The 25,996-nt window shown below is 47.5% G+C and overlaps 1 protein-coding gene across 1 annotated transcript in view; it reads right to left on the reverse strand.

Moving 5' to 3' along the window:
* MYRIP (myosin VIIA and Rab interacting protein) overlaps positions 1–25,996 on the reverse strand; it is a gene marked incomplete at both ends in the record, with an annotated part of 202,427 nt that overhangs the window by 42,921 nt on the left and 133,510 nt on the right. Inside the window, 3 exons of the mRNA XM_084248331.1 lie at positions 7,778–8,385; positions 14,173–14,326; positions 23,936–24,076. Of these exons, the coding sequence (XP_084104457.1) occupies positions 7,778–8,385; positions 14,173–14,326; positions 23,936–24,076 (903 nt within the window). The remainder of the gene's footprint in view (positions 1–7,777; positions 8,386–14,172; positions 14,327–23,935; positions 24,077–25,996) is intronic.

Genomic DNA, 25,996 nt, shown 5'->3' on the forward strand with positions numbered 1-25,996 from the left:
ATTCATCTATTCATTCATTCATTCATTCATCATTTGCATATTCACTGTGGCTAGGTTCTTAGCTATCTGTTCAAAAAAAACACAGAGCAAGACAATGAGAGTAATAAAAAGCTCCTAATTTAAGATAGCAGAAGAAATGATATGCATATGCTAGATACTGGCAAACAGTGGGATGGGAATAGCATTTTCCTCATTTAAGAATGAATAACTGAAAAAGTTAACATGTAATCTATGGAAAAATCCTGTGGAGTAAAGGAAACAAAGATTAGCTTGAAGGCATCATGCAAATTTTACTAGCACACAGGACACAATATCTGATAGCAGTTTTGTGTTTTCATTAAGGCTTAATAATATGGAGCCTTCATGAAGAGGTGTAGAAAGTCATAAAGGATAAAGACTAAAAGACTGTAGGATGAGATGAAATAGAGTGAATGATGAGACAAAAAAATTGCAGAAAGACTGAAAATAAAAGCAGCAGGATTGGAACCTGCATTTGAAAATGGTGACAGCTAAACTAATCCCAGAAAAATGAATGATGTGGAGGACAAACTTGAGATGCTTCCTAGAAGGCTGAGAGAAAGGTCAAGTAAGAAGCGATCAGAGAGATGACAGGTAGTGTGCTGATATTGATGGTCTGAAAGAAACAATAATGGTAATGATAGAATAACACATTCCTGAGTTGAAAAAAACACCCAAGTATGCAGAAAAGAGCTCATTTTATGCAATAGCTTTTTGGCTGTTGCATAAAATGAACAAACACCTACAATTCTGGCAAAGTGTTTGCTTGTCCAACATATGACAAATCGAACTGCCAAGACATAAATGCCCTACCTAACAGAAAAAAAATGACTGTCTTCAGGCTTCTGTTCAACACTAAATGTCAAGAGGCAGTGAAATATTTACTGTTGGAGGAAAAATAGATTCTGAGCCACAAAATCTGTACCATCTATGGACATCAGGGGTTTGGAGTTCAGGAGGACTGAAGAAGGTGTTCAATTTGTGATAATGGAGTTCGTAGCTACTGAATGGGCATGAAAGGTTGGATGTGAGGCTGGGGATAAAGTCAGACAACTGGGAAAGGGCTTCTGCTCTCAACTGGCTTTATCTGGTAGTCATGGCTGGAGAAGGGAAAGGTGTGAAATGGCAGACACACTGCTGCATCTTCTGAGTAACTTGCCAGATACTAAAGAGATAGAAAGTAAGAAAACCGCAGAACAATGAACACAACAGTGAAAAAATGGTGGGGAATTAGGGAAATAAAGACTGGTTATTATGAGGGCTCAGGAGACAGAATCTGTCTATCTTGTTAGTGCCCTGAACAGAGAGAGAGAGAGTGTGTGTGTGTGTGTGTGTGTGTGTAGTTTTACCCTCACTAAACAAGAGTATGTATTCTTTTCAAATACACTTGAAACATTTACAAACATAGACCCTGTGTGTTAGGTCACAAAGGAAATCATAACAAATTCCCAGCAACAAGATCACATAAGCCATATTTATCACTCAGTGTGCCACAACACTAAAAACTTGCAGTAAAAGCTAAGCAAAGCCAAAAAGCAAAGCAAAAAATTATCTGTGCTTCTAACTCTTAATTTTGATTAAAATGTGAATCACATAGGAAATGATAATTTATTTAGAAAAGTCTGACAATAGGCACTCTACCTATCAACACTTTTGAGCAATAGACAGAACTGCATTTGAGGGAAAATTCATTAGATACATTAAATATATATGAGGGCCTCCCCTGGTGACACAGGTGGTTGAGCGCAGCATTGAGAAGCTGTCCGCAGCCTCTGCAGCGCGGGTTTCATCCTGGCTGGCCGACGAGAATCCCACATGGCGCTGCAGACCTCTCCTGTCGTGCCTGCTGCTTCCCCTCAGCAGTGTATTTCAGTCAGTCTGCCTGTTCTCTTCCCTGCTCTGTTCATACCCTCCCACGTGCCTAACCTGTATCCTGATTCTTGTATGTATGAATAAATAAATCTTTAAAAAATATATATATGAACTAGTTTTTCATTTTATCAATTTCAGGGTTTTTGTTTTTGCTTTTATATTAATATCTTCTTTTATTTTCTTATATATTTCTCATATACATGTTTTCTAACATATATTTCATAGTTAGGGGTATTCTTAGTAGGGAGAGACCTGTATAACTTTATCAGTTATTCTTACAGACTTTCAGAAAACTATCATGTCACATAAAGTGTTATAGAAAATAGTAAAAAACAAAGAATCCTTGCCAAGTCATTAGTATAAGCTGCTATCAAACCTGAATAAGAGAGCATAAATGTGGAAACTTGCAAAGAGAAACTGACTTTTAGCAAAAGGAATCACAATCCAGTAAGATTCATGCACAAATGAAAGATGATTCAGAATAAAAAATCTATTGAAGTGATTTACTACATTCGCAGATTATAGAAGGAAAACCTTATGGCTAACTCAATAGATGCCAAAAAGCAGTTGATAAAATAAAGCTCATATTCCTGATTTAAATCATTGGGAAGCTAAGAATAGACAGACACGTTCTTATTTTGAAATTATCTACTAAATTTAGAGGAAGCATCATAGTTACCTCTGGAACATGGGAAGCAGGCAACTAAGAACCTTAGGAAGACAAGGATAGGATGCCAAAGGTCCCATCATTACACACTGCAGCATAGGCTGTTGCCAGTACAATAGAAATTGCCCAGTGAGAGAAATAAGTGTAAATAATGGAAAGGAAAGGATGACAATGTCATTATTTGTAGACAATAAGATTATCTGCTTGAACTAGCTAAGAGCATCATCGGACAGACTGTCAGAATTAATAAGAGAAACTATGAGGGTCTTATGTAATAAAATATAAACAAAATCAATAGTGTTCTGTATACTAGAAAAGTTAAAACACATAATAGATTAAAAATTATCCTACTCATCCTGGGAGGGGGAGGGAGAGGGGCCAAGATAGGGGAGGGAAAGCACAAGAGACTCTGGTGATGGTTCACAGGTGATGTGGTGGTGGGACATTTATGGGGACTACACCAGAAGGAAGATATTAAATGTTGTACAAAAATGAAAGATGATGTAAGAAAATAAAAAAGTTTAAATAAAAAAATCGTGCTCACAATATCAATAAAATATATAACATTTAACAACTACTTCACAAGGAAAATATAAGAGTTTTATTTAAAGCTATGAAGTGTTACTGAAAACAAGTAAGTAGAAATAAGGATGACATAGTTGGATGGGAAGATTCAATATTATAAAGATAAAAATTATTCCCAAATAGATAAATATATCTGGTATAATACAATCAAAACTTAAAAAGAGGCTTTATTTTGCAACTAGATGAGCAGTTTTAAGAAATTTTATGAGAAAAGGATTCATAAAAAGTTGATACTTTATAAAATATCAACAAAAACAATAGCGAAGAGAATGTCATGTATTAGATAATCAAAATAGATCATAAAATTATAATAATTAAAATAGGATAAAATTTCTACATGAATGGGACATCTGGATCAATGGAACAAAGCTCATGCAAATAAAAGAAAGTAAATATTTATTAAAGCTGGCATTGCAAGCCAGCAGGTAAAGAATGAGTTAGTTAATAATGATTTGGTGACAAATGTCTTGTTAAAAAAAATGAGGCTAGATCTTAGGGAGTATACTTCCAGAAAAGTAAAGTGCAGATGCAAAACTACAACATATTAGGAGAAAAAGGAGGACAATATCTGATATAACTTGGGGGATTTAAAGCCCTTTAAAACAAGATTAAAGAGTAAAACAATAAAGGAAATAATTGATAAATTATTACTAAAAAATTGATAAAGTATAGAAAGTTTTTTTCCATGTAATATATACTTAAATAAGGGCAAAATTATAGATAAGAATAATATAATATTTTTATTATGATATTTTCAGTATGTAACCATCAAACAAAATTTATAATTAGAGAATAAAGCCAATTCCTAAAAATCAATTCAAAAGACAAATACTATAGTAAAATAATAGAAGAAATGCATGCCTTTCACAGAAAAGAAATGCAAGCAGCTATAAATATCAGGTGGAAAAATCTCACACTCATAGTTACTATGAAGTCGTTAACTAAAAAGTATTTTTTTCCTCATATAAAGTTGGCAATGATTTAACAAACACATGAGAAAACATATACAGTGCTCTGCCATGTAAATTGTTATGTGGTTCTGGGAGCTTAACCTGGCAACTACTCATTAAAATGAAAGCTCCGAATGAGCTTGAAGTCAGCACTTCCACTTGTGCAAAGAGGTTTGCACAATGATATTCTCTGCGGTATTGTTTTGGACATCAAACGTTAAAGAAAATCTTAAATCTCCCCCATGATGGGAGCTATTGATTGTTCACTATTCCCCACCATGATCAGTGGTGAACAGAGGAGCTTGGACGGCAGCTTGTCCCAGCAGCAAAAAGTCTTATATCAACAGAAATGGCTAAAATTGTCCATGCATGGTGCAAGGTGACAAAAAAAGATTGACTTTTATTGGATTTATTATTGCTTTAAAATTCTCCACAGGCAATGCACCCTTATTTCCTGCACCCTGGATGGATAGTTCCCAATGCCACCCGCCACCCTCCCCCACCACCACAACCCCAGACCACAGTGCTGCAATTTTCCCCAGGTACTATGTGTAGATCTGTGAGGCTGACACCTCTATCACTTAGTGCTGAGAGAAAGAGACAGAAGACTATGGAGAGAAAGACGCTGATTTTTACTAAACAGCTATATTTAAAAAACTGTATTTCTAAATGTTACTATAGATATATCACACATATATATATGAATGAGCAAACAGGAATGTAGTCATTTTGGGGCAGATGCCAGGGATAAATGGCTGTGGTCAAGGAAGACTATATGTGTTAATATTTTTCATACCATATGCATTTATGTATATAATTGTATATGCAAACAGTTACAGGGGGAGCAAACTATGACATCCCAAAATGTGCTACTTTGGCATGTGAATTGTTTTGAGGTGAAGGCAATTAAGACCCAGCAGACTTAGGAAAACCTTTTGCCTCTCCTTAGCTGCCTGAAATAATTGATATGTGAGGGTGGGGCCTGTACCAGAATAGAGCTATTACCAGAGATACCAGAAGGAAAGGCTTATCTGCATGACAGGGCAAACATCTGTTTACCAAACATTTGCAGGACATCTTCCAGTGACCTTTGTCATCTTTGAAGCCACAGCTCCCTACCCCTTCTTAGCTCACTGTCTCAGAGTCTCATAGAAGGGAAAAAGGGGACCTTTTCTGTTCCTACACAGGTAAAAAAATAGTTTTTTTTATATATATATGTAAACACACACACACACACCCCCACCAGAGAACTGCCCAAGTAAACAGAACAGAGGGGTCAATGTTCTCAAGTCTCTGAAGTGCAACGCCGTCGCCACCTAGTGGGAAGAAGAGGACTCTGCCAGGGAGACAGCAACACTGGTCCTGCCAACCCTCTCCGATGGTCCTGCCTCCTTATTGATACCTTGCCAAGATGAACATCAAAAGACAATTTCCAAACCACCTCAGAATAAATATGAAGCTTCAACCACTTAACTGTGGTGGAGACGTGGCATTTTAAACCTGCAAGTGAATCATGCAGACAACTCTCAAGTATATTTCTTGAGGCAAGCCACCCACAGTTTCTGGAAGACAGATCCATTTGAGCTAGATAACGATGATTCACAGTTGAAGGGGACTTAAAATTTCTAGTGTATGAGCCCAACAACATCATGAGACATATTTTTAATGAGCTTGTTTTACAGATGAGAAAATGAGAGCGTAGGCCAAATAAAGGACTTTACCTAGGGGATCATATTATCAGGTCAGGCAGGACTCCACATTCCCCGACCTGAGGACCTCCGTGACCACTTCTATCTTCATGGAGCCCCAGAAGCAGGGATCTGGCTGACACATTCACAGAAGGCCACTGTAGCTGATGCTGGTGACAGCCCTACCTGTACCCCTGGGCCTATATTAGTTGTGAGCAGCTGTGGGCGCTGTTTCTGTCCACTAATAGTTTCCCACCCCTGACTTAGGCCTCTCTTACTCTCCATTGAGGGACTTCTCCGGCACCCTCCATGCTAAGCTGGCCTTGTGTGGATTCCATGCCTAGTCTTGATGGGAGACAGGCGGCTGGGTGTGCACCTGCCCCCTGGTGGGCGAATTCTGAGCTGTGTCCCACATGGCCTCTCAGAGGGTCCCTGGTGGGACAGTGTTCCAGAATGGCCTTTCTCACTCTTGGGCTTTTTGGGATCTTCTCCCGTGCAAAATACCCACACCCAGATCCCTGACTCAGGGTGTGCTGCTGGCAGAACCCAAAGAACATAAGGCATGGTAGCTGGGTACTAGGGGTGGGGGGAGTGGTGTTCAGGAAGTTGGTGTGGTTTCTCTAGAAGCATAAAGAATCGTTGATCTTAATACACCTACAGAAGGCAGAGGCAGCGTTCCTAAATCCACCATCGGACCCTTAGTTTCAACACCGCAATCCACTGCCCAATTAAGATCATTTGAACTTTCAGGCTACATGCGCCACTTTTGAATTTAGAAAATATTGGCTTGGGAAGGCAAAGTCTGGTATTCAGTCTGTGGTGACGCACAGGGCTTCTCCCCAGGAGAGGTGAAGACACCACTGGCATGGCAGGCGCATGAGTGGGGGCTCAGAACCAACAGGGATGATTTAGAGAATGTGAAACTGGGCCTCCCCTGGTGGCTCAGGCGGTTGAGCTCAGCACTGTGAAGCTGACCACAGCCTCTGCAGCGACAGTTCGATCCCGTTTGGCCGGCGAGGATCCCACATGGCGCAGCAGACCTCTCTTGTCTCGCCCACTGCTCCCCTCAGCAGTATATTTCAGTCAGTCTGCCTGTTCTGTCCCCCACTCTGTCTCTGGTGAATCCTCTCACCCTTCCACGAGAGGATTCTTGTATAAATAAAATAAAATAAAATAAAATCTTTAAAAAAAAAAAGAATGTGAAACTAATCTGGTTGGGGGCTCATGAGCTACCTGAAATTGCAAGAGTGTGTGTGTGCACATGTGTGTACAGGTGCATTTTTCTAGGGAGAGAGCCTGTAATTATATTCTCAAAGAGGGTTTATAAATTAAACCATGTGGACATTGTCACTGAAGATTCTGATAGGGGGTATGGTGTGATGTGGACTAAATAATCACAGGATCTTTGTAAACTGTGCCCTGAATTATACTGAAATAATATTGACCGAGCCTTTAGTTCTTCATAAACATTAACTGAGTCACTCATCAAAACCATTCTTTGAAGTAGACAAAAGAACTGAGACCTAGCGAGAGGCTTTACCCAAGGACAGCTGGTTCTGAATCCAGGCAGGCTGACTCTAGACTCTATACCTTAACTCCAAGCCAGTGGCCCTCAAACTTCAGTGCACAGCAGAATAACCAGGTCAGCCTGTTACCACAAAGGTGCCTGGGCCCATTCCCAGAGTTTCTGACTCAGGAGGTCTGGGGCAGTGCCTGAGAACCTGCATTTCCAACCAGTTCCCAGATGGTGCTAATGCCCTGGGTCTGAGGGGCCACACTTTGCAAACACACTTTGACCTCTGGGCTCTCATTTCCAGAAAGGAGACATGGAGTGCCAAAGAGTTGATGACCTATCTAGGTCACCCAGCTACTTAACAGTTGAAACCAGAGTTGAATCAGGGTATGTGGCCCAGGACTCTGCCACTGCTGCTTGGAGGAGGACGCAGCCCACTGAATTTGGCACACATGTGCCCGCTTGCACTTAGCCATCTTATTACCTGATGTGTGCCCAGCTCTTGGGGATGGGTGCTGGGGGAAGGTAATTCCTTGTTTGTCTCTTCTGAGCACCCCCGGCTTCTTCTCCACCTCCTGGCCCGCCAGTCTGCGGTGTGCGGGGCCTCCTCTGGCTCGCTGCTGTCCGAGGTCTCCCTGCTGGCTGCCTGGGGGTTGAAGTTCACATCCAGCTCCCCCTGAAGGCCCAGCTTCTCTGCAGCAGGGCTCCTGGGGGCCTTCCTCTGCAGCCAGGACAGTCTGGCCCGGCGCCCAGCTTCCCGGGATGAGCCTGCTGAGGAGGTCTCTGAGTCAGAGCACATGGCCTCGAGGTTGGGAGAGAGCCCTGAGAGACCTTGGGCCTGCGTAGGCTGAGGCTGGGGGTTCCTGGGCAGTCCTGGGGGCGGAGGACACAGCGTGCTCAAGGCCTCGCTCCAGTCGAAGTCCTCCTCACTGTCGGAGCCCATCTCATCGTAGGCAGACGCTGTGCTGGAGGCCGCCTCCAGGGCCTGAATTGTGCCACTCGTAGGTTTGGCCAGCAGGTGGTTGGGGGACAGAACACCATCCTTCAAGGCCACCCAGTTCCCGTCTGGGCTCTGAAAAAATGGGGCCAGGTCTGCGGGCAGGAGGGAGAAAGAAACCAGAGGGGCTATTAGCACCTAGAGCAAGCTGAGGTTGCCATGTGTCACCTCCCCAGGACTGACTCATGGGGCTGTGGGGAGCAGGCAACTCTTGGAAGTCTAAGAGGGCACACCTAATGGGGGCAGAGTTTAAAGGTCCCCAGGAAGTCCCTGGAGGCCTCACAGGGTCCCAGTGCTTCACAGATAGAGAGAAACCTGGAGTTCTGTGTCCTGTGTCATGTCTACCTGGGTAGATGGTCACCTCAGTCTCCTTAGAATTGTCTACTCATGCCCTAGGCTGGCTTGGGTATAGGAGGGGGGAGTGAGAAGGTGGGGGGCTGCTCTCAGCAGCCCCAGGTTCTGACTCTTTGACTTTGAACCATGGTTTTGTCTCTTAGATCCTTAGTTCCCCCTTTTGATGGGTGATGATCCCATCACCTGCCCGGGCCTAGCTCACAGGTTATCCAACCCTGGGTAGCTCTCACTTAGAACAGCCCCGTGACGTGGTATGTGAGAAATAATAAGATAGGTATGAACACACAGCACGCACTAATACACTGGTCTCTTCCTGTTAATATCTGACTTGAGCTCCTGACTCTGGGCACAGAGGTCCCCTCTCACTCACTCCAGGGCCCCTCTTGGCTACAGAGGGGTTGGGGAGCCCTTGGCAAGCTATTGCTGGAGCGGTGTTCAGCCTGAGAGCTGGACTGGCCTACACTGGGCTCTGGTGGGCATGCACCCCATTTGCTTGCCTGTTTGGCAAGGGAGACGCCTACACTGACTTTCCAGGGAGCTCCCCGGTGGCGACAAGCCCCAGTCATGTACAGTGGAGTCATTTACTGCCTGCCTTCCCCTGGCTCCTCCCTCCCCTCTGGGTGTTTCCTGGGCTCACCTCCAATAAACCACAGGTCCTCAGATCCTTATCTGTTTCCTCAGGGAGCTGGAGACAGCCACATGATGCAAAGCAGACGCGGCTAGGCTGTGGAGCGTGTTCACGCTGAGCAGAGGCATGTGGCCTGCCCCGTGGATGGTCTTCTGAGACCCCACTCACGTGTTTCTCCCTGGTGGCATCTCTTGGGCCTTCTTTCCTTGAGGAGCTGCTACTCTGTTCTCTGACTTTGCTAAAAAGCTGCATTCCCCAACCACCCCCCCCCTTTTTTTTAACACTCAGACTATGTTATAGTTTATTTTCTTGGCTGTCTACTCTGTCCTCTGCCCTCCAAGCCTGGCCATGAACTCCTTAAGGGCAGACTGAGAATTGCTGTACCCTACGCTACTGGAACCCATTCTGGGCTCGTAAAGACTACTCTTTAGTGAACACATTGCCCACAGGCTTCGGGGCAAGACTGGGATCTTATGTGGGGCTCTCAATGAGCCCCGCTGTCTACAGCTTCTCCTGCAGTGATGGGAGGGCATCAGAGAGGGAAGGCCCACGTGATGCCGCTCTGCCTGGCTCAGGGGGACTGCTGTAAATGTGACTGTAGGGTAAATGAAGATGTCAGGCTTTTACGCCGCTAGCCTCTGTGGTTATCACCTGCTGCCTTGAATGCAGAAGGCGCTTGGGAGTGTGGGCGCGGGGCATGGGCACCTGACTGTGGACACCTGGAATATGGCATGGGCATGTGTAAGTGGGCACACCTGCGCCTGGAGGCTGAGGCTGTAAGGGCAGAGTCACTCAGAGACAAAGACAGCTACTGTGGAACTGCTAGAAGAAGCCAAGGATACCAGAGAACACCAGAGGGAGCCCAAGAGAAAGAGTAAAGATTTGCCAGGGGTCTCCCTGCCTTGCCGGCCTGTGGGCTTGCCCCACAACAATTGGTGTAGAAAAGAGCATTAAAGCCTGAATAAGCCACCAAGGGTTCCAGGTCTCTCCTCTGTCCATCTGCCTGAATCTATAGAGAACCTGCCCAGTGCTTGTTGCCACAACAGTGACCTTGTTCCTGTCCCCAACACCCACCATGGGAAGCGTGGGATTCACCCATTGCCGGGTGCTCTCTTCTGTCTCTCACAATCCCACGTTGCCATGCTCCTCTGGAAAAGCTAAAAGCCAACTTTCATATCAGCTAAAGCAAAGATAGCTCCCTGAGTACCCAACCCTCGGAAACCCTGGTTGTCAAACCTCATTGTTGGAACTCCTCAGAGCGGCACCCAGGCTCCTACACCACTGAGAACATCCCTCTGGATCCCACCCCCTTCTACTCCTTTTTCCAGATTCCTGCTCTCTCATGAATCCCCACAATTCTCAGGAAGCAGCTCTAGAGCAGAGGCCATTCCCCAATCTCACTGCCTGGCTGCAGTGCAATGGATGCTCACTCAAGGTTTATAAGTGAATACGTGTTTTGGGGAGACCCCGTAAGCGCTGAGAGTGTAGCTGCTGTGGGATACTCAGCCCACCATGGCTACAGCTGATCACAACTGTGGATTAAAAGGCTCAGAATCAGGCCTCCCCAGTGGCGCAGCAATTGAGCGCTGGGTTGAGAAGCTGCCAGCAGCCTCTGCAGTGCTGGTTCGATCCCTGGCCCTCGGCAAGGGTCCCACATGGGGCACAAATCTCTCCTGCCACGCCTGCTGCTCCTCTCAGCAGTGTACTTCGTCAGTCTGCCTGTTCTGCTGCACCCTGCTCTCTCTCTCTGGTGAATTCTCTCACCCTCCTGCGCTTCTGACAGTACCCAGTGCTTGTATAAATAAATAATCTTAAAAAAAAAAAAGGCTCAGAATCAACCCTTCCCCTGAAGCATAAACAGATCTGCTGAAAATAGCCCAGTGCACATTAACCTTCCCAGATGACCTCCACCTCTGGGCCTTCTCTGCTCCATATTCTGCTCTGCCAAGACTAAGCAATGCCCCCAGAAATAATCTGTTTCCTGCAAAATATGTCAGACATACTTCAGGACTTCTGGGGCTGGCCTGGACATTTTCGTATGTCAAACGCTGAGCTTTCTTCAGAAAAGTCAGCTGTTTCATACATATGTTCTATATATTTTACTTTAAATCTTGCTGAGAAACGCATGGATTTTTGGGCAGAGTATAAACTCTTGTGTGTGATGCTGTTTAAGTCTTGTTTATATGCAACTGGTAAATTACACACGGGTGACTTTTTTTTTACAGAAAGTTAGATACAAAGTCATGTTTTGAAAAACTAAAGTCCTTTGCAAATTTGAAATGTTTATAATTCAGTGGGGGGGTATTATTCGGTGAAATGGGGTATCTTGTACAAGTTTTCACAATAACTTGTAAATTTATCAGTTTGTAGTCTAATTTTTGAGATGCTTTTTAGGGGGTTGCTCTGATGATGAGGAGACACTAAGCCAGTAACTGGAGAAGTCTGTAAAGTGGAGTCATGATGTTTGGGTTTGAAGGCCAGCTCTGCTCACATTTGCCATGGGACCCTGGACAAGTCACTTGCCCTCAGCGCTCCTCAGTCTCCACACAAGGGAATAACTGTGCTTAGTGACAATGCTGGAGGCAGAAATAAGACAGTGCTCGCAGTGGGCTGTGCTTTGTGAAGTGATTTCAAAAGTTGATTGTTTGTTAAAGATCTGCTATGATGTTCTCATATGTCTGTGGAATATGAGAGCCACTGTAGGACTTTTCAGCCCAGGTTGAGAGAGAGACAGAAAGAAAGAATATGAATGAATGACCGTGGGTATGCTAGGAGGCAGAGGGGCAGAGAAGCCTAACTAGGAAGGAAAAATGCACTTAAAAAACACAATCCAAGCCATATACAAACATAAAGAAAATTTCACATCCTCAGGGAATTTCTGAGGTTTCTACTGAAGTACCAAAAGGTTAATGGGAAAACTAGCTCTTTTGGAAAATCTTTAGACTAAATGTTAAAAAATATTTCATGTTTTGGGCCTCCCCGGTGGCGCAGCGGTTGAGCGTTGGGTTGCGAAGCTGTCCGCGGCCTCTGCGGCACTGGTTCGATCCCCGGCTGCTCCCCGGCCACCGGAGGAGGGTCCCACATGGCGCGCAGACCTCTCCTGCCGCCTGCTGCTCCCCTCAGCAGTGTACTTCGGTCCTTCTGCCTGCTCTGCTCCCCGCTCTGGCTCTGGTGAATTCTCTCACCCTCCTGCGCTTCTGACTGTACCCAGTGCATGTATAAACAAAACAAACAAATAAATAAATAAATAAAAACATGCCTCTATTAAAAAAAAAATCTTTAAAAAAAAATTTCATGTTTTTAAATTCTTAGCACGGGGATAACAATGGAACTTGTTGATGTAACTATTAATAAATCTTTTCCCTCATAAAGCAGGAATGACAGCACAATCTTTGAAAGCATATCTCTAAGATGGATATTTTGCTGCTAATGTTGCTGTTTAGGAAAGAGGTCTAGAACATGAGTGGAGAATGCTGTGAGTACTTCCTCCCGGTGAGGACACATGTGCCCAGTGTCTGTCATCAGGACTGTCTGGCTGAGGGAACAAGAGACCTGGGTGGGGGTGGGGTGAGCATCTTGACCCCCCACAGTCCTGGGGTCCAAGTTGGCCTGAGCTTGGCCTCTGGGCCCTTGGCTGCTACCCAGGTGGCTGCAAGCCGCTCACAGCCTTCTGAGGTGTGACTTTGGGAAAGTGACTGAGCTAATTTGAGCCTCTTCATCAGGGAGGATGAATGACTCGGCAACTTTCTGAAGGACCCCGTGCTGTGGAGAGTGAGGAGTCTCAGGAGAGGTGGCTGTTAGCCCAGGTAGAGGTGGGACTGGGATGGACAGCCTGCCATCCTCAGGGGTGGACAGCTGCCCATCCAAGTGCCTACCCTTTTCCTGGCAGAGGGGAGTTTGCCATGCTGGGAAGTGTTTGCCCAGCCAGATATACGCTTCCAGGCTGCACATCAAGGTGGGTGGGGTGACAAGTTCTTGTCCAGGGACTGGGAAAGTGGTGTGTGCCATTTCCCTGCTGAGTCGATGGGAAGCGGGTGTGCTCCACTCCCTTCCTCCATCTGCTGGCCTATGTGAATGACTCAGCAGAAGTCTCAGAGACCCCATAGGATGGCAGAGCCCCAAGACAGAAGGGGTCTCTAAAGGTCCCCACAGCCAGAACACTGCAACTGCTGTGTGCAACTATTATGTGAATCACCTAAGTGTTTGTTTTGCTTATCAAAGCAGCAAGTATTGCCTTAACTAACATGTCAGGTTTCTGGTTTAAAACCATACCAATGGAGCCTCCCCGGTGGCACAGTGGTTGAGCGCTGGGCTGTGAAGCTGCCCGCATCCTCTGCAGCGCCGGTTCGATCCCCGGCTGCTCCCCGGCCACCGGAGGAGGGTCCCACATGGTGCGCAGACCTCTCCTGCCACGCCCGCTGCTCCCCTCAGCAGTGTATTTCATCAGTCTGCCTGTTCTCCCCGCTCTGACTCTGGTGAATCCTCTCACCCCCCCACCAACACCTCTGACTGTACCCAGTGCTTATATAAATAAATAAATCTTAAAAAAAAAAAAAAACAGACCAATGCTGGGGGCCACATCCTTTTGAACGCCACCATGCCCTGATGGGTTGGATTAGCATCCTGGCCACACAGGACAGTCTCCTAGGCCACAGAGAACAGGTGGCAGGAGGGGCTCCATGCAGCTGAGTGACTTTAACACTCTTGCCCAGGGGGGCCCCACCATAGCTCAGTCTCAGCAGGAAAACTGTCCAGGCAGAAAACTCAGTGACGTTACATACGTGTGCTGTGCTGAAGCCTGTGGCCAAATGGGCCTGCTCAGCCTGAGGAAGTGCAGAGACACGTGGGAACAGTGGTTGTAAAACGCACAGACCAACCACAGGTTGCTGGAAACGCTTACTTGTCTGGTCCGGCCTGTCCATGCTGTCCCAGTTGGGCAATGTGGGCTCCTCCCTGAGCTGCTGGCCTGGTTCCCTCGGCTGCCTCGACGCAGCCTCCAGGGAAGAGGCCTCCAGGGCATCCTCTGCCACGAGTGGGAAGGCAGGCTGGGACCGCTGTGGAAAGAGGAGAGGCGGAGGGTCACTCATGAGGCACAGGCGCTGGGAGGAGGCCTTCTTCTTCCTGGCACACGCTACAGAGTGGAGAAGAGGGGCTGGTTTTCCTCATGTGAGGCTGCGAAGCTGCACACCAGTAGCTCGGGAATGTAATGTTTACTCCATGGCAGGTGGGCCAGCCTAGCGGGAAGCACCAGATAAGCATGGAATTCAATAGAGCCAATTCCAGCAACTCCCTCTTCACCAGCCATTCTCCCAGGCAACACTTCTTAGGGCCGCTGTGTGTGACGAAAATGGAAAACATCTCCCCCGAAGCACTAGGCCTTTCAGCAGCATGAACAACACAGGGAAAGTGCTACATAGGGTCAGTCTGCAAACCTGGAACTATCGCAGCAAATTCCTACTTGGGACCTAAACTAAAGAAGGGAAGTGTGTCTGCCCTAAGGAGAAGCATCCAAAATGGGATTTCACATGATTGACAAAGCATATCTGAATGGTATCCTGCATATTTGGAAGCACAAATGTGATAGAGAATCCCATAAAACAGAAAAGACCCATTTTTTTTTTTTAATTTGTCACTGAATGCAAGACTTCTCTTACTGGTTCTTTATTTTACTCTTTTATTCTGAGAGCCTAAGGCGTGGAAGGGCAAAGCCCTGGGCAGCATCTCTGACTATACAGGAGAAGCCACTGGGGAGCTCGGGCCCCCTAAGGTGTCTGCCCCTAAGGTGCTAGCTGTGCCTTTGTGATTTTATCATGATTGTCTGAGAGCAGACCTTAAGAGCCCACAGCTTCTCTCCCAGTGAGAAACGTGCCCCTCCTGGGAACTGTCTTCCTCTCCTTCAGGAGATCAGAAGATACTTGAGCAATTAATGTTATAAGTCTCATTAGTGATCTGGGGAGAGAGCTCCTGGCAGGGATGTTCCATGCCCGTCGCCTACCCCTTGCCTTGTCTATCTCTCCACCTAATTGTTCCTGAGTTATATCCTTTTATAACAAGGCAATAATCTAGTAGCAACAACAACAACAATAATTACAACAGAACAGGAGATAAGAGGGGAGCTGATTTGGAGAGCCTACGGGCAGGGCCTGGGGTGGCTAGAACTGGACCCCCATCAACTGTCCCTGGGATCCATTCACACCTCTGCTACCACATCTGGGCCAAATGACTTCATTTCTTGACAGATATGCAAATAATTTTGCCTTGTACATCATAAATGCACTGGACAAAGGTGTTTGAGAATAACAAAGGAAAAGCAAGGACCAGACTCAGTATATTCGGACCAGGTATTAGGCATGAGTGGCATTTGGGGAAAAGGACAAGGTATTCAACAGTCTTGTCCCGAAGCATGGAGCCCAGTCTGAGGAAAGACAGAGGCAAGCTGAGGGCCAAGGCCAGTGCCCCCATCATAGCAGACCAGTGCCCAGCAGCTGAGTGCAAGGCATCTGGCACCCTTTGCTGGAGAATGTGGTGTATGCCAGTGCTGGCTCAGGAGAAGACTCAGCTCAAACGGTGTTGTATATATGTATCTGAAGGATGGGAGTGGGGTCAGTGACATGAGATAGAAATGTTCCCCCAACTACAAAAGCCAAGACCAAGAAGCAAAGTCTTTCTCTGGACACAACAGGAAAGATGGGATCTGTGATTTTTTATGAAAAAATTGGGGGAGCCTCTACTTCAGGCAAGTCATTGTTTCACACTAGGAAAAAACTCTACTCTGATAATCACAAAAGGCCCAAAAGATCAGGTCTTAGGACATGGCTAGCCCACAGTCTCCCGTGAAAAGCTCCAGTTTCTGGTTTGACCATAAATTCATTGCAATGAACAAAAATGCCAGCAGATGGCGCCATAACAACACTTTTACTCACAGGTTGTTCAACCTCTAAGGTTCCTGGGAAGTGATGGGCTCACTTGAATAATTTGTTTTTCTACCCTTGCTTGGCCCTCTGTGTGCACCCTTCCTCCCCCACCCAGGATTTCTGCTTTTTTCAATTCCTCTTATGTCTCTAGGGTGCAGGGAAGAAGCAGGGCTGATGAGGTCCTGGGATGGCTGGTGGAGTGCCTGGGCCAGGAATGTCAGCGGCTGGCACAGCCTTGCAAGGATGGAATTGAGCGTCTGAGTTTTCCAACAGGTCCCTCCTCTTAACTGTTCAGGCACGAATTAATGGGTGGTATATTAGGTAGTGAGTCTATGCCTACTCCTCTTGTTATGTACCATCTGGGGGAAGAAGAGTTTCAACTATTTAAAAGCCTCAGTTTCCTCATGTAAAAGGTTAGTGTCACGCCTGGTAGGTAGAAGGTACTCAATAAATATTAATCAAAATAGCAGCACTTATTAAGCTCGACCACCAAGTCAGGGAACATACCTGGCCTCTCAGCCCCGCTGGTTGGGCACACTGAGGCTGGGTGAGTCACATGCCTAGTGCCTGGGTATGGGGCTGGGGGTGGGGGCAGAGGGTTTGAATTGGGTCTGCCCGGCTCCAAGTCCACCCTCTCCCAGGCCCTCTTGCTGCAGTGTCTGGCAGCCTCTGGGAAAGCCTGGAACTCATGCTCCTGGCTCACATCTGCAACCCAGTAGGACTTCTACCCAAACCAGCTGACTGAAGTTTTAGGGGAAAACGAGATATGACCATCAGCCACCTCTTTTATATCTTCTGTTGCTGTAGTAGCTGCATCCCTGGTGCGGGCAGCAGCGTCTGCTTCTATCTCTGGGTATATTGCTGCTGTGACTGCTATGGTGATCATCCCCACCAACAGGGCAGGCTCCCTGAGGTGCGGACCACGACTTCAAAGCAGTTTTTGCTCTCGAGGACCCCACAACTTCAAACAGAGAGAAAATGTTTTCAGTATCAAGCACTTGGGAGCAGAGGGATCAATAATAGTGATCATATGAATAAACAACAGAGATGTAGCTTTTGTATTTTAATGATCAGACACAGCTATTAAAGTCAATCCAAAATTAGAATAATAAAATATACTTCTGCTCTATACTACAGACATTCAAAGAAGACAGTGAATGTGAGGGAGGAAATGACAGCATCACAAAGAGAAAATGCTGAGGAAAACAGAAAGGGCTAAGAGATGAGACAGTCAGAGCTGTGTCTTAGTCATGGACACATGTCAATTCCTGGCCCCTGTTGTCATTATCAATAGGATCGCACATTTTTATGGAGATACCCTTTAATATCCACACCCAAAGAGACAGGCATCATATGAGTTATAACCCTTGCTCGGGTGCATTTTAGGATATTGCATGTTAAGGCTTTGGAAGCTGACTGCGCTGACCCCCTATTGGAACAGAGCCACACAATAAGGGAGGAAATTAAAAGAAGAATCATCCTGAACTTTCTTTCAAGCAAACAGATGAGAAATGTTGTTCTAAAGGGGATGGATTAAGTTTAGATTTTGCAGTCAAGCCCCTTTTGGAATTCTGACCTGAGGGAAAAGGAGGAAGCACCTGGGGAAGCCCCCAGGTTCAGGGCTCCCGAGGTCTACAGATAAAGGAGGCCTCCTCACAGGAGCCTGATGGCACCACCGGAGCTTTTGTTTTGTGCACAGATGTCCGGGGTCCACTCCAGATCCCCTGAGCCGGGACCCCTGGGTGGGGCCTTGGCAAGGGTTGCAGAGGAGTGAGCAGGGTGGGAAGAGCTGGGGGGAAAGACGGGTTAACCACCTTCCATGAGGCTCCCAAGAACCGGGACTCCTCCTGCTGGTTCGTGTCCAGCTCTGGCCAGCATCCGCGCCTACTGCTTTTGTGCCCTGCGTGTATCGCTTCATCTAGAGCAGTGCTGTGCAGTAAACCTTCCGCGACAATAGAAACGCTCTGTATCTGCATGCTCCAAGACAGCAGCCGCCAGCCACAGGGACGGCTGAGCATTTGAAATGTGGCCGGTACACTGGAAGTACAGGACTTTTCATTTTATTGCATTGCAAGGCATTTACATTTGAATAGTCACGGTGGCCTGTGGCCACCGCATTAGTACAGCCCTATAAACTCTGAGCTAAAAGGGACCTCAGAGATGACTGAATCCACTTACCTCATTTTGGAGAGGAAGAGGCTAGATCAAGGACTTGGGAGTAGGAAAAAGGTATTCAACTCCTGGCTCCACCAATCATTAGCCGTGGAACCTTAAGCAGGCTGTGTTAAAGCTTTAGTCTCCATTTCCTCATCTATAAAATGGGTGCATAAGTACCCGTGTCCCTTCCCACACAGGTCTCTGCAGCAGCTAAGCTGTGGTCACTCATGCTACACAACTCCCGGGGGCGCCATGCGCATCCTATTGCCATGAATGGGGGCTCCCGGAGGTGTGCAATATGGTGGCCAGGACCAGTGTCGGTCTTCTCAGGTCTTAACTCCTGCATGTGGTCTTTCATGACAGGGAACTAGGCCCTGGTGGGGCCTAGGTGTTTTAAGGGAGTATGGGTTTTGTGCACAGGGGTGGTGGTATGGCCAGCTATGCTGCATGCAGCATCTGAGGAAGCTCCAGCTTGTCCCCTGGAAGTTCCACCCCTGGAGAGCCAGGCTGTGGGCCTGGCTAGAAGTCACGGGCTAGAGATCCTGGCCAAGGGAAATCAGGCCAGTGTCCATGCTGGGGGTACAGTAGGGTGTCACCTCAGATTGAAGTCTGAAGGCAAGAGAGGAGGGCAATAGGGCAGAGACAGGGATGAAAGGAAGAGGCATGAAAAGTGGTAGAAAGAGTCCAGGGCAGAAGGAGGGGTCCAGTCATCTCCTGTAAGGCTCTAGGGTGTCCGTGGCTCAGCTTCCTGAGCTGGTCAGTGTGGCACTGTTGCTTAACTTGTGCTGCTGGTCTGCCAGTGTGGATGCTGGAGCCACATGGGACAGGATGAGTAACTATTTCACCAGTTCATGCAGGGGGATGTGTTGGTTTCCTTGTTCCCAGAACAGCTACAACTAAGTCTTTTTAAACATCCAACTAACCAGGAATCAATGGATTCTTATTGCCCAGGGCTGGGTAATATGTAAGCTCTCTCTCCAGATAATGATCTTTTTAAAAGCCCTAATCACAGTGCTTTTTTTTAAAGCCAAACCAGGAGCTGAAAGTGGCCATCTACCAGCGTGAGGATCCCAGTGTTTTGCTGGGACCTTAAGCAATATATTCTCCTCCCTTCACAGGTATCCTGAGAACCAGAGAGAAAGGAGTCCAGTCCAGGCCACGACCACATCCCCACAGAAGTACACATCCTGCTGCCAGTGAGCCAGGGACCCTTGTCTGTGGGTGCCACCATATGTCCAATGCTGAGCCGGCTCAAAACCAGAACTGAAATGACCACTGACCATCAGGAAGGGGCGAAAAACACTGGCTGTTCCAAGGAACAAAATCCCCAGATGGATCCTGAACTTCTCTTAATTCCCAGATTCATGCTACTTTGTGTAGGGCAGTTCCCCATGAAGACAAGTGTGGCTGAAGAAAAAGCTTTCGCGTCTTTCTGATATTGTTGAGAAAAATATGCTTTTTGCATATTGCAAATCGCAGAATGGGGAGAGCTCGCAGGGAGATGACAGAATAGGACCCCCTTGATCAAATGTGCATGTAGCAAGAGGGCCTGGGAGAGGGTAGACTTGGAGCCGGGCAGACCCAATCCAAACCCTCTGCCCCCGCCCCCAGCCCCATACCCAGGTGCTGGGCACGTGACTCACCCAGCCTCAGTGTGCCCAACCAGCGAGGCTGAGAGGCCAGGTATGTTCCCTGACTTGGTGGTCGAGCTTAATAAGCGCTGTTATTTTGATTAATAGTTATTGAGTACCTTCTATGTGCCAGGTGTGACACTGACCTTTTACATGTAGCAATTGGAGTCAGCTGATGGTCCTGTCCTTTCTGTAGGTGCTTGAGTCCCCTGCCAGTCCATGTGATCTGGGCGGCTAAGTGCTGTCAGGAGGAGTGCTTCCCAAAGGGTGCATCCATGGTCTTCACGGGTTTTTGTCCCAAACTACAACCTCAAGTTTCTCTCCCTTTTCTCTTTCTGGCCCTCTTTCCTACATGTACACATGGATTCCTTTCCCAGGGAAAGGTGGAGACAGCTTGCAAAGTGTTGCGGTTCAGAAACTCAAAAGATACTTTAGAATAAAAAAAGGGACTTCCATTGGGCCTTATTCTGTATCAAAATCTAGAAATACATCATATTCTGCTACTTGCCTTGGGATAAAAGGTAAGAAATGAGTCAGCTCTGTCTACATCACTGCCAAAGCTGCAGCAATGATTCTGCTGTGCAGGCGGCAGATGTGGGGTAAGACAGATTTTCTGACAAGAAAATAAAACCCAGAGAAGTGTTTGCATTAGCAAACCAAATGGGAATCCTGTGCGGCTCTTACTTTGCTTCCAAACGGCTCCCTCAATGCAAACAGCCCTGGGCAGGTGTCCCAGGTGGACGGGCTCTTCCCAGCAAGCTGAGGAGCGGCCCCTAGGGAGGCTTCACTGCTGTTTATTTTGAGCTGTTCTGGGCTGGTCCCTCACGGAAGCTTGTGGCTAGAGCCTCTGCTGTCCTGCTGAGGGGGGCCTGCAGCTCCAGTCACTGTCATGCCCACTGTCGAGACTCATGGGTGACCACCCCTGCCCCATCTCTCTAAAGACACACAGCAGCTGGTCTCCAGGGGCAGCAAACCATTCTCAGCTTTTGGCACATGTGTAGCAAGGAGACTGGTGCTAGAGTAGCTGTTTCAGACCCAGAGCTTCCCTGGGAGGTAGAACACAGCAGAGAGTAGGCAATGCTTGGAGCCAGGGGACCTGGGTTCTAGTCCTGGCCCCTCCATGTGGTATCAGTGGCTCAGCTAGGAAGTTCTCAGTTTATTCCTCTGTGAAACGGGGATAATGCAGGGTGCTCTCATGTGGCTCCAGGGAAAGAATATGTACAAACAACCTGCGCCATGAAGTCTATAGAGAGGAAAGGCATAGGTCATATGTTATTCCTGGAGATGTTTGACCACCTGTGCTATTGTTGTCATTACTCAAGTGTTCTAGGGCAACTCCTATGCCTCTTAGCTCCTGGGGATTGCAGGAGAACTGTCTGGAACAGGAAACATGGGCAGAGTGGGGAGTGAGGTCTCTTCAGTACGGGTAAGAAGCACGGAGGGGGGCAGGAAGGAGCTGTTGGCCTCTGCTGACGCTGAGAGGGCTGTGTGTGGGAGGCGGAGAGGACGCCCTGAGGGCCTGGCTGGTGGGGGCTCATGGGGGCCTGTGAATCAGAGCTGGGGGGTCAGCTGCTCTCTGGGCCTGAAGCCTGCCGACCAAAACACAGAGAGGTGAGCTTCAGCTCGACACTGAAAGGGTTCCCTGAGGATACAGTGACCCTGATGAGGAAATGTACAGAAGGTAATAACAGGAACTGCCATTTAGTGGAGGATGACACCTATGTGCAAAGTGGCCAACACCCACATCCCCTTTAGTCACCTGTCACTCTGCCCCTTTTAGTCACCAGACATGTGACATTTTCTGCCCCTTGAGTACAAAAATTTCCTTCCTGCTCAGAGCCTCCATGCGCGCTGTTCCCTCTGTGGACTTGCTCTTCCTCCCACTGCTCCCGAGCCCCTCATTTTCAAACCTTAATTTCAGGTCTCCTCTGAGGGCAGGCTCTCCCTGACTGCTCCTTTGAAAGCACACTTTACCTGCCCAGCTTCTCTCTCCCCTCCAGCCTCGTGTTTCCTCTTGACAATTATCAGAGTTTGTATCTGTGTGTTTCTTGGAGGCTTCCTTGCTTATGGGTTATGATGGAGTCCACTGTCTCTGTGGAAACCCATCTCAGCAGCACCTAGCACAGCACCTAGCACAGCACCTAGCACAGCACCTTGATCCAAACAGAAGCTTGGTAAAGATGGTGTTGAGTGCATGAGGAATCCTCAGAGCCAGGCTTTGGGACAGGTCTTATCACCCCCACATTATAGACAGGAACTAACTGGTTAATCAAGGTCACCATTAAGGATAAATGCAGAAACACACCCGCAGGAGAGCCAGAAGCAGACTTCAAGCTCCCTGTACTTGTCTTGGACCCCTGGCTCATGGCTGAGTCTGGGATTCCTAGAACTCTCCCTGAACTTGACTCTTTCAGTTTGCAGAGACTATTTCAGGAGCCCCCCAACACCCCCATCCCTCCCAAGCAGGGTGTGCACGCAGCCTGAGCCTGAGCTGCAGGTCTGAGTTAGTGAAACGTCTGAGTGACAGGTCACGTGCCCTCACCGTCTTCTCTGCTTTCGGTTTCCATTTCTAGTCTCACCCTTTCAAAGGAGCGCCCGACTGTGGACGATCTCGATCTCGTATCCCTCCTGTTCTGCTAGCCAGATAACAAAGTCCTGGAGGGCAGGCCCTGAGACTTGTATTTATTTTGTTCTCCTTGGTGCCGAGTGCACAACAGCAGCAGTAAAACAAGTTGACAGCGTGTGGACAAGGACAGGTGCTGCCAATAAATCAATGAAGCTCCATCTCTGATAAAGCCAGGAGACACTGGCGAGTCCCCAGCACCAGCGCTGAGGAGGAGGTGGGCAGTGCATTCAGGGGAGGCCACTGGCCCACTCTGGAACTGCAGGCACACCCTTTGCCCAATTTGTTCCTATAAGGGTGAATTCCACAGAACCTCAGCAGGGGTGGAATAAACACAGGCATTGCCTTTCTTGGGTCTGACCGTCCAGTGGTAAATTGCTAGGACTGTGGCACCTACAGCCAACAGAAGCAAGTCCTCTCTCAGCTGAACCTCTGAACAGAAGGCCCAGCTCCAGTGCACCTCAGCCACCAACATCCCCACATTCTGTGTCCGCTGGTGGGGTGACTTACACAGACAGCCAAGGATATTAAGGGCTTGGCGACTCCACTGTAGACACACACAGGCCTGGACTCTGTGTTGGGAAGGCCACTGCAAACAATTTCAGGGAGAAAGACAAAAAAGCCGATCTGCGTTACGACTTCCTGGCCATTTCAGATGTGACTGTCTTGGTGGCCATTCTCCGGCTGCCCCGTCTCAGCTTCATGAAGTGAATGATCCAGGTTGTGAGAACACATGTGGCCCTCATGAGGCTATTTCTTTTCACTAAACTCACATTTAAAAAATGACCATCGGGCCTCCCCAGTGGCACAGTGGTTGAGCGCTGGGTTGCGAAGCTGTCCGCAGCCTCTGCAGTGCCAATTCGATCCCCAGCCACTGGCGAGGGTCCCACATGGCGCACAGACCTCTCCTGCCGCCCGCTGCTCCCCTCAGCAGTGTATTTCTTCGGTTTGCCTGTTCTGCTCTCTGCTCTGACTCTGGTGAATTCTCTCACCCTCCCATGCTTCTGACTCTACCCAGTGCTTGTATAAATAAATAAATAAATCTAAAAAAAAAAAAAATGCCCATGGGCAACTTTCGTTTTTCTAAACTGGTCTCTGTGTAAAAACCCTTTTCCATATTCTTCAGAGTTCAACAGTTCCTGTTATTACCTTCTGTACATTTCCAGTTTGTTCTCCCTCTCTCCTCTCTAATCCCTCCTGGACCCACTCAATACTCTTGTTCAGTTTCTCCTCGCACCCTTTTTTAGGAAACTTTATACTGCCTGGGTCAACTCCAGATGGCTAAGGGTGTGTGTGCCCATTTCTATGCTGTTGGGGGCAGGCCTCAGGGGGACTTACCCAGAGGGGACTGTGAGTGCGGCGGCCTCCTGGGGAGGCTGTGGTCTCATCAGTCACCTTCGTCCTGCAGCTCCAGGGCTGTGGCCATGCTGGCTCTTCTTCCACTAGCTGCTCGATTTTGCTCTTCTGTTTCCTTATGATCTGGGGACAGGGTGGGTGACACAGGAGGAAAGTCACTGGGTGGCCTCTGGATGTTATGTGGAGTACCTGGAACCATCTTGGGATAGTTTTTAGCCATGAAAGACCTTAGTTTCAGCAGAATGCCAGCTTCCTTCAGATCTGTCTGATGATAAGACATCATTGCCTTAAACATCTACAGCACTTTATAGCTTATAAATAATTTCTTTATGATGCTAACAACTTCTATCTATTAAGTGCCTACCACATGCTAGGCACCATATATGCTTAATCTCATTTAATCTTCAAGGTAATTCCAAGACCTACATATTACAACTCTTCCCATTTTACAGAAGAGGAAACAGGCACAGAGAGTTTATTTTATCAGTTAAGGACACTCAGCTCATGAACAGTGGAGCTGGATCTCAAATCCAGAGTCTCTGACTCTCATTTTTAGGAAGCCTCTGGAACCCCCAAGAAAGGGGCGGATGCCAAGAGTCATCTTGGATGGCTTAGCTCATTCATACCCTTTGTTAAACTGGGCTCAGCCACTTGGATTTAATGAGTACATTTGCACAATATTCTCTGGGTTCCCAATTTCCCACAGACAGCAAGTAGCCAAGAAAACTGATGAGTTGCCAAGATGGGCATATTCTTCAAAATATTTTTAGACCAAACAGGATGATGAAGAGGAAGGTCTACAGCCACGGAGAGCAATAAGCTGAGGTGCTCTGACCAGGAACAGACCTGGGGTCTAACTGAGGCATATCCCCCACCTCCAGAGAAGGGATCTGGCCACAGGTGCCCAGAGGGATTTCAGAGTCATTATGGACCAGTGACCTCCTGTGCCTCCCATTTTTGCTGCTGGTAGGTTTCCCTTTCGAGTTTCAGAACTGCATGCTGGATGTGCATGTTTCATGTGATGACTTGTTTCATGTGAACACGGAGTTCATATGACTCCAGCTTGAAAGGAGCTGAATCTGGGTTGGATATACTGGGAACTGTGGTTAGATGAGACACTGGGGTCTTTGGATGGGTGAGTGTACATGGCATATGGAAGGGACATGTATTATTGTGACCAAAAGGGAAGACTGAGTTTGTTCAGTTCTCCCTGCACACAGTCCTTTGGCACGTGCCTGCACCCCACCCCACCCCCCACCCACATTCCAGGGAGAATATACTTCCCAACCCTTGCTTTTGAGTTGACGATGTGCCTTGCTTTGACCACTGACATATGAGGAAGGAGTCATAACACAGTGTCAGGGCTGAGCCTGTAGATACCACTGGCTCCTCCCTCTTCTCCCGTGCTTTGATCATGGCCAAGCGTAGTTGATGTGCCCTCAGCAGACCCCAGAGGGAATATAATACAGGAAGTAGATCTCAACTCACAGCCTGGGATGGTGCCATTGCATGAGCCAGAAGGAAACTGTGGCAGAATAAAAAATGTTTGGTTTTAATTCTGGTTTCTGCCCCCAAGCTTGGGACTCTTTGAATGATAGCAGAATCCTTGTTATGCAAATGATATGACTTCTGAGGCCATTAGATAGATGGAAGCTGGCTGCCAGAAAAACCAATTATGTGATTAAAACAGAAAAGGAGGAACCTCCCTTGTGGTGCAAGGGGTTAAGTCTCAGCACTATGAAGCTACTGTAGCCACTGCAGCACAAGTTCAATCCCCGGCCAGGGAGCTGACCCACATGGTGCAGCAGACCTCTCCTGACTCGCTGCTGCTCCCCTCAGCAGTGTATTTCAATAGACCTGCCTGCTCCTCAATCTATCACTGGTGAATCCTCTCACTGCACTCCCTCCCCACCCTATCCCCCACCCCCCGCCACCCCCGGCACCTCTGGTCTGCACCCCAGTTCTTCCACGCAAAAATAAAAAATAAATTAGTAAATAAAACTGCCTCCTTTCTATAAAAAGAAGAAGAAGAAGGTTGCAAGT

This window comes from Talpa europaea (assembly GCF_964194135.1).
Source record: "Talpa europaea genome assembly, chromosome: 11".
NCBI lineage: Eukaryota > Metazoa > Chordata > Mammalia > Eulipotyphla > Talpidae > Talpa > Talpa europaea.